The 14,719-nt window shown below is 42.6% G+C and overlaps 1 protein-coding gene across 1 annotated transcript; it reads right to left on the reverse strand.

Annotated features, from left to right (window-relative positions):
- Positions 1 to 4,246: 4,246 nt before the first annotated feature.
- Positions 4,247 to 9,844, reverse strand: myf5 (myogenic factor 5). The gene is made up of 3 exons (XM_033038219.1): positions 8,961 to 9,844; positions 6,150 to 6,225; positions 4,247 to 4,608 (listed from the first exon to the last, which is right to left on the reverse strand). Exons 1-3 carry the CDS (start codon positions 9,459 to 9,461, stop codon positions 4,424 to 4,426), a joined length of 762 nt encoding a protein of 253 aa, XP_032894110.1. The 5' UTR covers positions 9,462 to 9,844; the 3' UTR covers positions 4,247 to 4,423.
- Between the last annotated feature and the right edge of the window lie 4,875 nt (positions 9,845 to 14,719).

Here is a 14,719-nt window from a genome sequence, read left to right on the forward strand (position 1 = left end):
ATGACTGTATGTATAGTGTTTACTTTGTGAGTATCTAGTGCACAATGAATCTCATTACATACCCTGATGTTTTTGACAATGAATATGAATCTGGACAAGAATTTTGCAAAAAAGTTTAAAGTAGAAAAATTAGAAAAATTAGAAATTCAAGTTGGGAGGTAAATTGAAAGAATGGATAAAATGTTGCAGTATAAGTGGGTCTTGGGATCATTGCCCTGGAGAGGGTCCAGAGAAGGTTTACAAGAATGATCCCAGGAATGAGCGGGTTAACATATGATGAGCGTTTGATGCACTGGGCCTGTACTTCCTGGAGTTTAGGAAATTGAGGGGGACCTCATTGAAACCTTAAGACCTGGAGACTAAAACTGAGTGTGGCAAAAACCACCACAACGGCCTTTCACCTGAACTACAAGGAAGCTCAACGCCAGCTAGCCGTCACCCTCAATGGATCACCCCTACCTTATAACCCATTTCCTACATACCTCGGGGTGAAACTAGATCAGCAGCTGACCTGCAAGCAACATCTTGAAGCTCTCCGTGCTAAAGTCTCGGCGCGGAACAACCTCCTGCCTTGCTTGGCTGGATCGTCATGGGGGGTCAGGACATTTACTCTTCGAACCAGTGCTCTTGCACTCGTATACAACGCTGCTGAGTACGCTGCCCCAGCATGGTGCTGCAGCGCTCATAGTCGCAAGCTAGACACCATCCTCAACGACACCATGCGGATCATCACCGGCTGCGTACCCCCTAGTCCGACGGATCTTCTGCCGGTGCTCGCAGGTATCGCACCCGCCAAGCTTCACAGAGAGTACTTCACTCATAGGCTGGTGTGCAAGGCCCCATCGGACACCAAACATCCTTTGCACCACCTCGCCCAGGACTCACAGCAACTGGGACCTCAATGCCTGTCATCTCGTCGCCCCTTCTCCCGTCATGCAGCGACCCTCTGTGGCTCCGGTTTCAATACACTAGGAGCATGGAGAACCAGCTGGGACCAGACTTTGCGACCTCTGCAATTCACTGTTGCACCGAACACCACAGCCCCACAGGGCTCGGACCTGCCCCCGCAAAGAGTGGGTCGCTCTGAACCAGCTCCGTACAGGGGTCGGCCGCTTCAACGGCAACATGCATCGCTGGGGGCTGCGTTCATCAGCAACCTGCGTGTGTGGAGCAGACCAGCAACAGCGCAGCACGTCATTTTCGACTGCGCTGTCCTCCACCCCCTGGTGGAGGGGTAGACCTCACGGCCCTCGACAACAGCACATTGAACTGGCTACAGTGCCTGGAGGGCGTTACATAACCTCTGCTGCCTCAAACGCAAGAAGAAGATTGAAATGAACCGAATAGTGAAAGGCTTGAATAGAGTGGATGTGGAGAGGATGTTTCCACTAGTGGTAGAGTCTAGGACTAGAGGTCATAGCCACAGAATTAAAGGACGTTCCTTTAGGAAGGAATTTCTCTAGTCAGAGGGTGGCAAATCTGTGGAATTCTTTGCCACAGTAGGCTATGGAGGCTGTCAATGGATATTTTAAAGACACAGATAGATACATTCTTTATTAGTGTGGGTGTCAGGGGTTATGGGGAGAAGGTAGGAGAATGGGGTTAGGAGAGAGAGAGAGATCAGCCATGATTGAATGGCAGAGTAGACTTGATGGGATGAATAATTTAAATTCTGCTCCCATCACTTAAGCCCTTATCACCTTATAGTATACAAAAAAAAATAAGCAAGCAGGTACAGAATGTCATTTGAAAGACAAATGGATAATTACCATTATTGCAAGTGGTATGAAGTTTAAAAATAAGGTTGTTTATTACTGACCCCATGGAGCAATTCACTGGGTCAGGCAGCAGAGATGGAGGAGGGTCCCATCCAAAAACATTGCCTGGTCATGTCCTCCAAAGTTTGGTTAGACCAGCCCTGCGCTCATTGAGAGGTGATCATATTGAAACCCATAATTACACGACAAAGTGGCTGCTGAGAAAGTGTTTGCCCAAGTGGAAGGTCTCTAGAAGTGGGGAGAATAGTTTTAGAACAAGGGATCACCAATTCAGATGGCTTGAACAATATCTTGTCTCAAGCGATGATGAATCTTTGCAATTGTATATATGCAAGGCTAGCACTATCAGATATTTCAACTACATGTGGGAAGAAAGCCAGAAATTGGTGTGAGGCCAAAATGTAATTAGCCCTGATGCTACTGAATGATAGAATTGGCTACAGGGACCAATTCGCCTTCACCTGCTCCTGTTTTTTAAAATATTTTTAGGTTCATATTTTCTTTCACTTTCCTACTATGAACTGAACCAAATAATTGTAACTAAGGATCCCGAATAAATCAGTGCTGATTTGGTGATGAAGATGCATTGGGACCGTGAGGCTAAGATACATAGTTATATTCACCCAATTGTTGTCAGTAGTAGACGCAAAAAGCTGGAGTAACTCAGCAGGTTAGACTACATCTTTGGAGAAAAATTATAGGTGACGTTTCAGGTCAAGACCCTTCTTCAGACTGAGAATCAAGGGAAAAGGAAACGAGCGATATAGACCGTGATGTAGAGAAATATAGGATCACTGAATGAAAGATATGCAACAAAATTAAGATGATAAAGGAAACAGGCCATTGTTAGCTAGGGACTAGATGAAAACGAGTTACAGACAATGAGACTCAACAAGACGACTTTGAAGCTAGTACGACTTGGGTGGTGGTGAGGAAGATGCATAACCTAATTTGCATTGCTGATCAAACTAAACACATGGAAACAATTGCTCATCGGCATTAACATGTAGGCGAGCACCTCACTGTAAATACATTCCCAAATTTAAAAATGTGAAGGCATTTCAGATCACCACCTGCATTGTTTTACTTAAAGCCTGAAACGATTGGGTCACACCACTTGCACTTCTATGACCCGTGGAAAGACAGAAACATTGTGTGGTTCTCTCCGTGTGGTGAGGTCTTGCACTTAATATAAAGATGCCAAACTGCCAAACTGGTTAGGTCCCTGTTGTGGCGCAGAGACTGCTTCATTGGGATGCCATGTGCTGTAATGCATTGCCGTCAGCTGCTACTGAATCGCTTTTTTACCATTCTGATTTCACGAGCGCCCCTTCCTCCACCATCTGCTACTGCCCTTCAAACTCTGGGGAGAAGCGCAGCTGATGAATAATATCCCTGTTCCCAAGGCAATGGATATGAACCGCAGCTGGGTCGGGCAAACTGACAGATTTTTTTATTGTTTATATTTCTAAGTGCAAAGTATAAGAATGAAGTATTTCAGTTTTGTAGAGTAAACGTAATTGGAGAATAATGCTTCGAATGTGGGTCAAATCCTTAAACCGTGAGATAGGCACAAAAATGCTGGAGTAACTCAGTGGGACAGGCAGCTTCTCTGGATAGAAGGAATGGCAGGACAAGGTGCATGTCTGGAAAGAAGGAAGATGCGCATTGAGACATTTCATTAATCTCAGTCCTAAAACAATATGGGAGACACAGTGAACTCTCTGGGGCAAAATTAAAATGATACAGTCCACGTCGCGGATGAATTCAGATCAATCCTGCAAGTGTTTGGGCCTGTAAATCCTGAATGGTCCTTCATTATGCGACAATAAATGTCCTTTGTCCTTAAAATGCAATCAAGGAATTGAAATTCAAAAGATTCACACGTCGACTTCTGGCAAGAAGCTGCGCGCTCGACAAATGTTTATTCCGCGGTGATAATGAAACCGCGAGGAGTCATAGTCGTCCTGTCAAATGGTTTTTTTTTTGCCATGAAAACCGAAAACTCAGTCGACCGCCCAGCTTCTGAGTAGACAGGGGAAGAATTAACGGTTCCGGGACGGTGATCGGTCATGAAAATAGAATTGGAGCTGTTTTCTGCTCCTGTGAAGTATAATTAATGCGCGCCCGCTCGTACATCACTTGTGTTCTCCCCTTAATAGGTGCAAACACTACACTTCTCGACGTGTAGGAAGGAACAATGGTCAGTTTCCTTTATCAACGTTACTTTTTTACATATCTTTCATTCATCTGTCCTGTATTTCTCTATATCACCGTCTATATCTATCGTTTCCCTCTCCCCTGACTCTCAGTCTGAAGAAGGGTCTCGACCCTTTTCTCCAAAGATGCTGCCTGTCCCGCTGAGTTACTCCGGCCTTTTGTGTCTATTATACTCCTCGGAGTGTTTTCAGAGCTAGAAAACCAACTCTGAAAACTCTCAAACAAAAAAGTCAAAATTTGAAATAATGAGATATATAAAGAATCGTTCGTGATTTTATTTAATTCTTAAATACAATTATTTTAATGACGGTAATGAATATAACGTTATTTACAAATATACAGTCAACATTTTCCTATGTATGGAACTCGATCCGTTTGACCTTGATAGTTACACGCTGTATTTTGCGGTGGCTTTGTTGGACGGTCTAAAGGACGTGATAGACTGGCTGGCTGGGAGTGGTCGGCTGGGACAAGTCGCTGACAAGCGGCGACGAGATCCTTCCGTCCGGCCCTGAAAGGAGACAACGCTCGGGGGACGGTGAGATCCGTTCCACTATATTGGACAGGTAATCCAAGCTGGAAACACCAAGGCCTCGACCGCTGGCACAGACTGCATGGGAATAAACGAAATAGGCGTGTGATGACCAAATATACCATGCAAAAACAATCCTCGTTAGCATTTGGAATAGATGTGTAAAGCACATATTATAGATGAAGAGAAGTTCGCATCACAGAAATAGACTACAATCCACAGCTCTACGAAGCTTTGTATAGACCCGAACTGGCTCCACAGACCGCGGTCCTAAAGCTCCTGTAAACGCCTATGCATTATTTGCTGTGATCCTTGGGAAGCGTAATGGGGCTTCCCAAGGCTAAAGCGCCCCATGTTGTATATAAATACATCATTTCTCACCTTTATTCATTATGTAATGTTCAATTATTGCTTACTAAACCACATATGCATCAAAGTACATTAAAATAATAATACCATACGGCAAAGACAATGCTCTGAACAATACATATGGGAGACACAAAACCTTGAATTCCCTTCAATTATACGTTGCAATCTTGGGGGGAAACACTGATGAATCTATTTTGCCGGGATTTGTTTTCTTTAATGTATATTTCGTTATCCCGCTGGTTCTGAAGTCGGGACTTAATGGGTTCGGTGGCTGTTCCATCGTGATGTGTAACATTGAAACGGATTTGCCAATGCAGTATTGAGAACATGCTGTATTATAGAGAAGGATTTCTCTGGGAGACATTGAAACGGTGCTCCATCTGTGATTAGGTGATATTAACGTTCCATACATTTATTTCAAAGAGGAATATAAGATTTCTCCCTGGTCTCGGGGCCAATACTGATTGTTCATCTAATTCCGCCTATATTTAGTCATTCTCATGGTACTAACAGTGGAAAATTGATCGGTGGCAAATTAGTGTTCACTCTCTTTAGGAGATTCACTCTAAAGTGTTTTGGGGATATCTTTAATGCTGAAATGCGCCAGAATTTCAAAATCGACTAATTTCTTCAATGTTTAATTAAAAAAATACCATATGTAAATATATGTAATTGTACAACCGCCGTCTAATCAGTATTTCTATAATTTGTCTTTATTGGTTTATCTACAAGTTGTCCTACAACTTTAGACTGTGCACGCCATAGGCAAGAAGATTGCTTTATGTCTGCTATGTGTCCCTGTTTATTGCTAGTGAGTAAATGTGAGTATGCTTAGCGTTAATGAAGTATTTCTAAAGGATTTAAAAGGAAATGTATCTGACTCCTTGGTCGCTTCTCAAAAACGTTGTTTAACTGAACCACGTGTTCCTCAACTTTAACTCAAACTCAGAATTCAAAAACGCGATGGCACTGCTTGTATTTTGTTTGAACTTGTTCCGCTAATTCGCTGATCATTGAAAATTGGGTTGTTTTTTTAAAAGTCGTTTATTGCTTCAAAACGTGCTGGGTGAGCTGGGTGAGGGCAAATGGGCGAGAGTTCAAAACAAGATGACTTCTCCGCCATCGCTTACAATTTCCCTCTGATTTGCCGCTTTCACAAGCTCCACCCGCCAGCTTAGGTTTAACATGATCACTTTAAGGCAGGATTGGGAAGAAGGGCAACCTGCATTCAAGAAAACTATAGGACGTACCGTTCTGTAAGTCCGAATAGTAAATGCGATCACAATTGATGTTTCTTCTGGACCAAACGGGACTATTACACCCCATCTGTAGAAACAAGACACAGGGAAATCAAAACATAGCAACTTGTGAGAGTTTCACTTAAGCCTTTATAAAGATGCGACGGTAAAGCCTCTCTTTAAACATAAAATGTCATGAGCCTGATTATTCTTGGACGGAAACAAGCCCATCTGTTAATTAGACATAGTCAGTTACCTCGCCACACCATGGTTTTCTCACATGATATGTCAATATTCTTGCACAGAAATGTGCGTTGTGTTATCCATGGAAAATGGATTGCATGTCTCTGCAGTTGACCGAGAAAGTTTAATTGCGCCGGGTCAGGTTTTCGCATATTAAATTCATATCAAAGCCCGGCTCCAATTGTGAAAAAAAAACACCGTTCTGTAAGAATGCTTCAGTGATTGTTGTTTAAAATAACACTCTTTCAGACTCCTGTGGATAGCAATAGGTGGGGAGGTGGGAATGTCATCATCCCCGTAGCCAAAGGGATCAATGTGTGTGGCAGCAACTCGCAGTGAAGTAGCAAGAAGACACACTCGGTCACACTTAATGAGACCCAGATATCATCTACACCAAATCCTGAGCTACGCTAACATTCCGACTAATTTCCAATGTGTTAATGAAGATGTTTAACTATAGCTCTCCCAAGTTAGTTCAGGAAATATTTCGTTGAAATGAATGCCCGACAGCTGTGAATGCAAAGTTTTGCCCATTCGCACAGCTGCCCTCTTGAGTTTCAACACGGCTTTTGGACAGTGTCAAAGTAAAAACTTCCTGGTTGCTCGATTTAAAACGTGGAAATGGATCAATGTTTATCGGGAGCGGTTTTCAGTGGAATTATATATATATATTTTTAATTACACAAATCAAAAACCTAATGAGTGGATACGCCGATGACAACATTGGCCGAATCGCAGATGGCGAGTCAGTACAAGAGTTGAGTGGTACACATCAACAACCTCCAAAGTCCACAAGGCCAAGGAATTAAAAGTGAACTTCAGAAAAGTGGAAGTCGGGAGACGTGGAGCCTGTTTTCATTACTGGATCAGCGCTGGGGAGAGTTAACAGCTTCAAATTCCGAGGCGTTCACATCTGGTCAATCTGTCCTGGGCTCATCACATAAATGTACTAAGGGGAAAGACGCGCCAGCGCTTCTATTTTGTTTAGAAGTTTAACGAGATTGGCCATGTCGCAGAATACGTTAACAAACTTCTACAGATGCAGCTTGGAAACTACCCTGACTGGTTACCTCGTGGTTTCGTAACACAAAGGACTGCAGAGAGTGGTGGATTCAACCTGATCCATCAAAGGCACAGCCTTCCCCGCCACTGAAAGCACCTGCATGAGGCATCCATCATCATCCGGGCCGTGCCGTGCCGTGCCCTCTTTTCGCTGCTACAATCCGGTAGCAACTTGAAGACCACCGGGTTCAGCGACAGCTACTTTTCTACAATCAGATTCTTGAACGGACCTGCACAATCCTAACCCTGCCTCAATGTAACCCTGTCTCAACATGAGACCCTGTGGACCACCCCTTGGACTGAAGAAGGGTCTCGACCCGAAACGTCACCCATTCCTTCTCTCCAGAGATGCTGCCTGTCCCGCTAAGTTACTCCAGCATTTTGCGTCTACCCCAGACTACCATGTACTTGTTTTCTAATCGTGTTTTTCACTAACGCCTTGTATTTGCAGTCTTTTTCTGTTCACTGTCTTGAAGAATTTGCGTGTAATCTGTATTATTTATGTATTTGTGCATTATCCGCGTCTACATGGCCGTGATGCTGCTGCAAGCACAATTTCCATTGTTCCTGTACTTGTACATGTGTCAATAAACTCAACTAGACTTGAAATAAAACATTGGCAATTTAATGCCCGAATCCCCAATTTTATTAAATATGCAATTATGCACTATATATGCAATTGGAAAATATCTGGCCGGATCAATCTTCTTGGCTTTCATTCGTGGTGGATGTTACGTGGAGGTATGTTTTATAACTACTGAGACTCATTGATAACCAAACTCGAGGCAATATTAAAGATTGAAATCGGGAAAATGTTCCCTTCACACACAAAAAGTGTATGAACACCGTTTATAATCTATTCATTTCTCCATAGCAAATGTAATTAGCTGTTAACTTCAAGCTGTGTTAGAAGATCAGTTGAAACAGTTTTGTGAATAAGCTTGTAATCGATATTTACGATACGAACTCATGAATATCAGGTTTTCTTTCAAGGCACGAAGAAGAAAGCTTTATGGACAGATGTTTTAAGTAAGGCTTGATTACGTTAACCAGAAGTTTTCGTTTTGCATTAGCTATACAAAGAACCCATGGACCCACAGTAATAGTTGGACACGCTGCTTGTTAGTGAGCAGAATAAATGCCCGTCCAGTAAAACGGCAAATGGGGGGGGGGGGTTCACAGAATAGAAACTTTACGATGCATGAGGCTATTCGGCCCATCCTCTCCAGCCTGAAAATCACAAAACTTTCATATTCAGATTCCACCGAGTCACTACCATTACAGATTATATTTGGAACTTTCCACAATTCCAGCAAATATTATCATATATTATCGCAATAGGTCGGAGGTCTGCATGAATACGCGCGCGCGCGCACGTGTGTGTGTGTGTGTGTGTGTGTGTGTGTGTGTGTGTGTGTGTGTGTGTGTGTGTGTGTGTGTGTGTGTGTGTGTGTGTGTGTGTGAGTGTGTGTGTAATTGAAGAAGGGACACGGGGAGGGGGCGCAGATTAGTGCTCACCATTCCGTCTGAACAATTGGACGTGGGGCTGCCCGGCTCCGAGTTGTCATTGCCCGGGAGGCTGTAGTAGTTCGCCACCTGTTCCCTGAGAAGATCCTGGAGACTTTCAATATAGCTGATGGCGTTCCTCAATATCTCTACCTTGGGCAGTCTCTGGTTCGGGTTGGCGCTTGTGCATCTCTTCAGAGTCTCGAAGGCCTGATTAACTTTCTTAAGTCTCCTCCTCTCCCTCATGGTGGCGGCTTTTCTCCTGTCGGTGTTGGAGCTTTTGCGCTTGCAGGCTTTGCAAGCCCACGCAAGGCAACCAGCCTGGTGGTGGCCGTTCGGTGCTTTGATGTGTTTCTCTTCATCGGTTCCGCGGGACTCCAGCTTGTGGTCCCCAAATACCACTGCGCCGTGCTCGGAATCATCCGCAAAGTCTGCTTCCTCGGGCGATGACAGACAAGAATTATCGTAGAACAGATCGGATGGAGAAAAGTGGCACTCGACCATGATATCCATTTGTAATAACAGCGAAACAAAGGGTTTAAGTGAAACTCAACACTCGCTCAACGTTCCGGTGTAACTGCACCAGGCGATGGAGTTCAAAAACAAACATGAGCTGGAGTCAGTGAAGTGGTTCAGCTCAGCACTGAGCAAACTTTATATACACCCGATGAGGTCGGTCACACCGGCGAGCATCCAGTCCTTCCCATATGTCACTAACCCTAGATCTGTCCCAGGGGGGTCTCATTAACGTTTGTTGGGTCGGGAGGGTCTCCTCCCACAATTCAAGCACAACATTCTGCGAGGAAGGATTTTCCAAAGAACCGGGATTTTCCAGAGAATCTCCGCAGTTGGAGGAAAGCCTCCAGTAGGCAGGCAGTCGTCGTTTGCAGGAATCCCCAAAATATAGGTGTTCCCTTGTATTTATTTTTGAAAAAAAGTTTTATAGAGAAATGCAAATAATCTCCATCCAGTCTCCAAAGTAGTTCTGAGCTACTATCTACCTCATTGGAGACCCTAGGACTATCTTTGATCGAACTTTACTGGACTATATATTGTACCAAACGTTATTCACTTTATCTTGTACTAAACGAATTCACTAAACGTTATTCCCTGCATCATATGTAGGAAGAAACTGCAGGTGCTGGTCTAAACCGAAGATAGACACAGAAAGCTGGAGTATTTCGGGTCGAGACCCTTCCCCAGACAGAAAGAAGAGTCTCGACCCGAAACGTCAACCTTTCCTTCTCTCCAGAGATGCTGCCTGTCCCGCTGAGTTACTCCAGCTTTTTATGTCTGTATTCGCTTTACCATGTATCTGCGGACTGTGGACTGCTCGATTGTAATCATGTATTGTATGGTCTTTCCGCTGACTGGTTATCATGTAACGAAAGCTTTTCACCTGTACACGTAACAATAAACTAAACTGAACTAAACTAAATTAAATGTCAGTATCCGTGCCATCTCGGTTCGCCGCTGCGGAGCAAGGCATTTAGTTTCAACGACATTTGTTGCGTGAATTATCTGGGGTTTTACTGACTGGTTTCCTACCGGTTCCTGTTAACTTCTGATTATCATGGTTCAAACAACAATAGAGGCAAGGTGGCTGGATTAGTGTTTGCAATATGCATATAATGTTTGGTATGGGTCAGATTGTTGTTAATTTCACTGGAAAAATATGTAACTGAATGAATGCCCCCCCCCCCCCCCCCCCCGCACCCACACACACACACACACACACACACACACACACACACACACACACACACACACACACACACACACACATAAATCGTCAAAAATATGTTATTATGATTAAATCAAAGAATATCGAAGGTTAATTTCAAATGTTAGGAAGCCTATGTTTTAAGCCTTGACTTCGCAGGCCAGAATATGTTCCATTAGCAGTTAGCAACTTTAAAATGTTGTCAGATCAAACTTGTCGAAAGCCCCGACATGTTGCTTCTCAGGCTGCAAACGGCATTTTTACTGCTCTTTCGGGTTTGCTGATTTTATGGTTGAAACGAATTGGCACCGTTACGGATGCGTCCCCAGCTGCAGGTTCGCCAAATCTTCAGAAGGTGCAAAATTCCTCTGCAAAAATGTGCCGGGAAAATTCACACAGCGAATAGGTTGACCAGAGAATCTCTTAAGTGGTCATCAAATCGGTAATGGAGCGCATTAGTGGCCATTTGTTAGATTAGCTGAAAGTGAAATGAAAGTGAAAAGCCATTTAGCCGCAAAGGGATAGATTTCCTTTGCGTGTAATATCGTTTTATTTGGATAACCTTCCGTGGGATTTACTGATTTGGTTTATTAACATTCTCCCTTATCTAATTTTAAACACTTCATTGTGAAAACAAACTCATTTCTACATCCCAATTTCAAACGTGATATTGGAAACTCAAAGATAATCACCAAACAGAATGCAGATAAATAAACGAGGAAAAAAAATATTTGATTGCAATGAAAGTTGGTTATACAATTGCCATTATTCTGGCATGAAGTAATTAGTTCCTTTATTTTGTAAAGTACATTTGTACAGAATCCCTAACGCACACTTTAAATTCCGTTCGGACACGTCGCCTTAGCTTTGAAGGAAGCACCTCTTTACTGCATCTACTTGGTATGTTTTTCGAAAGTGCTTATCAAAACAACTGCTAAAAACAAGCGGGCAATGGCAATAGAACTCCGAGCGTAAAGCCAGAGTGTGCAAAGCGAAGAAAGCACTGGGGAACCGACTCCTGTTACTTGCTGTTCTGTGGACTGAGGTGCTAAAACTCCAGCCAAGTCAACAAACGCATTTCTTTACTTTTACACTCACCCCCCCCCCCCCCCCACCCAAAAGACAATCCGACTCATTATTAAATTCGACAATCTACTGTTTCCAGCTGATATATTTTTGCAATTATGTTTACTATAAATGTGTTATACATGTAATAACAAAAATTCTAAACTTGATACTTTCTTCATTCTCTTAACGTTTGCAATCTGATTTTCCCAAATTGGTTGTCAATCCTTTGTGTTATAAAACACATTCACTCTGGGTTTAAATTGACACCTACTTAAACTCTTCTAACTGTTGGCTAATTATGCAAACGTGAGAGAGTTGTTGCAGTGTTAGCTCCAACCTGCCTTGGGGAACATACGGCAAAGTTGTGTTACATCTGTCAAAACATTTGAATGCTCGGATGTTCGACCCCTTTTTCATGTTGCTCCGAGGTACACGCATGCCAGCCACTTTCAGCTCAGTGGACGATACCAGAACAAGGACAGCTGAAGAAGACATTGAGCTTTGCTGTTCTCATCGCCTTCCAAGAGAGATCAAAGTGAACTAATTTCCCAAGACCCCCTATAAGGATGCGTTTTAGCTGCTCCCCCCCCCCCCCCCCCCCCCATTTGAAGTGCCTGGGTAGCCATGCAGATGGCACAGATTGGAACTGGTTCTGTACAAGTAACACATTTAGCCAAAGTAGCATAACTACTGAGATGTTGACAGGAGGTGGTGTGTGCATTTTTAGTGCAAGCAAACCAATAAAGAATCACATTGCACCTAAAGCATGCAACCAATATCTTTAATCCGAGCTCTCTTGTCACCATACAAGAAGACTTGTGCAGCACGCTATCTTGACTTTGACAGTGCCCGTAATCGGAGCGGACCTGGACTCTCTGAAAGTTCTATGGCATGGGCGATAGCTGCTGGATCTGGCAATGTGCATCAGCCAATTAAGGTAAAAAAATAATTCGGATCGTCTTTTACGAGGAAATCTTTATGAATAAATATGACCGCTCATTGATAAGGTGTTAAAAAAAAACCAACCTCTGCTTCTAGCTAAACGTTTCGACATGCCACTAAAGAGTGCCTGGTTGGAGCACGGTCCCTCTTAGTGGGGACTCAAGCAAACCACTATCTGAAAATCCATCACATGGGGTGTGTGGTAGTATTGGCGCTGTTCTGTTCCACGGGTTTGCTGATTTATGCAGTCAACGCTGACATAATACCTGACCCAGGGATAGATGCCTGCCCCCAACAACTGAAAACATCACTGAAAAACGTAAGGCAAAATCCGTGATTTTGTTTTTGACCTTGTTACTGATTAATTACTTTTGTTAATTATTAATGCTTCAAGTTTTATAATAAATTGCCTTTAGTTATTTAACATGACACAATCATAATCGCGCACTAATTTTGACGAACATTAAAGGTTGATTTGTGAAAATGGAACTTTCATTATTTTTTAAAATACCGTGTACATATCAGATAAGATCTCCAATGCACTTTCATTAGATCTTGAGCTGGCCATCTTGCAACCGAATCCCCCTGGAAATAGCATTAATTAAATCATATCTTCTGATCTGGAGAAAGTTACTGGTAATCTTAGCATACCTGAGATGTATTTGTTCACATGCAAAGGCAATAATCATCAGAATTATTTTCAGACATAAACAATACCAATGCCCTCACGTTTCATCAACGATAACGTTAAAATAATGCTTTCGACAGATTATACTCAGTAAAGTTATTGTATTCACAACTGTGAAATGGTTGTATTCGTTAGTTGCGAGTGATATGCGCGGTATCCAATATTATTGCATTCGAGGCTAACTACCGTCAGGCGATATTGCTTTTTTTTGTTATTATTTTAATAAATCGTTTTATAAGGCAATGTACAAAGGAGAACGGTCATCGTTAGCTTTAAACATAATTGACAAATATCAATTTGAGTTTTCTATGAAAGTAAACAGCATTGCTGTGACAAGTAAATTAGCGATTGGCAATTGAAATAATGAAAAACGAACAAAAAACTCATGATTAACAATTGCCCTGGTTAGCTTCTTCTTTTTGGGAATGTAATTCTACAACACCCCCTTCACTTTCCTTCCGAGCGCCCCACAGTGGTTGACAACTAGTTACACGTTTGAAGTGTAGGCGCTGCTGCAATGTAAGATGCACTATATAAATATGCCGCACAAACGATCAGTTAACCAAAAGTTGACGTTGATTTATTGCTCTTAGCAAAATTTCGATAAATATATTTTCCGGTTAATAAATGTAACCTGAAGTTGTGATGTACTGTTAACTAAAATCATGTGAGACCGTTTTAAATGGTTTCGGAAGGCAACCCTGACCCGCTGAGCTACTCCAACTTTTTGTGCCCAATCTTACCCTATCGTTTTCTCATCTTTCTTGGCGAGAAAGACTTTTCACTTTTCAATGTAAGTATGCATAGAACCCAGTGGTTAAAAAGCCACCTAGTCATTATATTTACGTTGGCAAATATTCTCTGCGAAGCATAAAATACACCCCCCCCCCCCCCTCCCTCCCCTCCACGTCGGAGAAATAGTATATCTGGCGAAAGAGATCTGTAAACAAAGTGCAAATATCTGACCACGCTGCTGCCAGTTTAACACGACATTTAGCTCCCGACCGGAAGCATGACCAGGAGATAAGTATGCGTTGCTGTGATATTTATATTACACCCCGTAACAAGTTTTATAAAACTAGAGTGAATATTCCATTACCGTTTACATTGCGAGCTCTGTAAATATCTCTAATTAAATTCTGACACACTGAATGGTGAATCTATCAGGTCATAGAAAGAAAAAAAAGAATCTTGCAGCTTGCAGTAGAATAGGGACAATCAACTACTTTGTCTCTATTGGCCGTGGAAAAGCTGTATTTCAAACATTGGTCCAAATAATTCCATTTAAATAATTCCCTGTTAATTTAAGGAAAGAACTGCAGATGTTGGTTTAAATCGAAGGTGGACACA

This window comes from Amblyraja radiata, chromosome 19 (assembly GCF_010909765.2).
Source record: "Amblyraja radiata isolate CabotCenter1 chromosome 19, sAmbRad1.1.pri, whole genome shotgun sequence".
NCBI lineage: Eukaryota > Metazoa > Chordata > Chondrichthyes > Rajiformes > Rajidae > Amblyraja > Amblyraja radiata.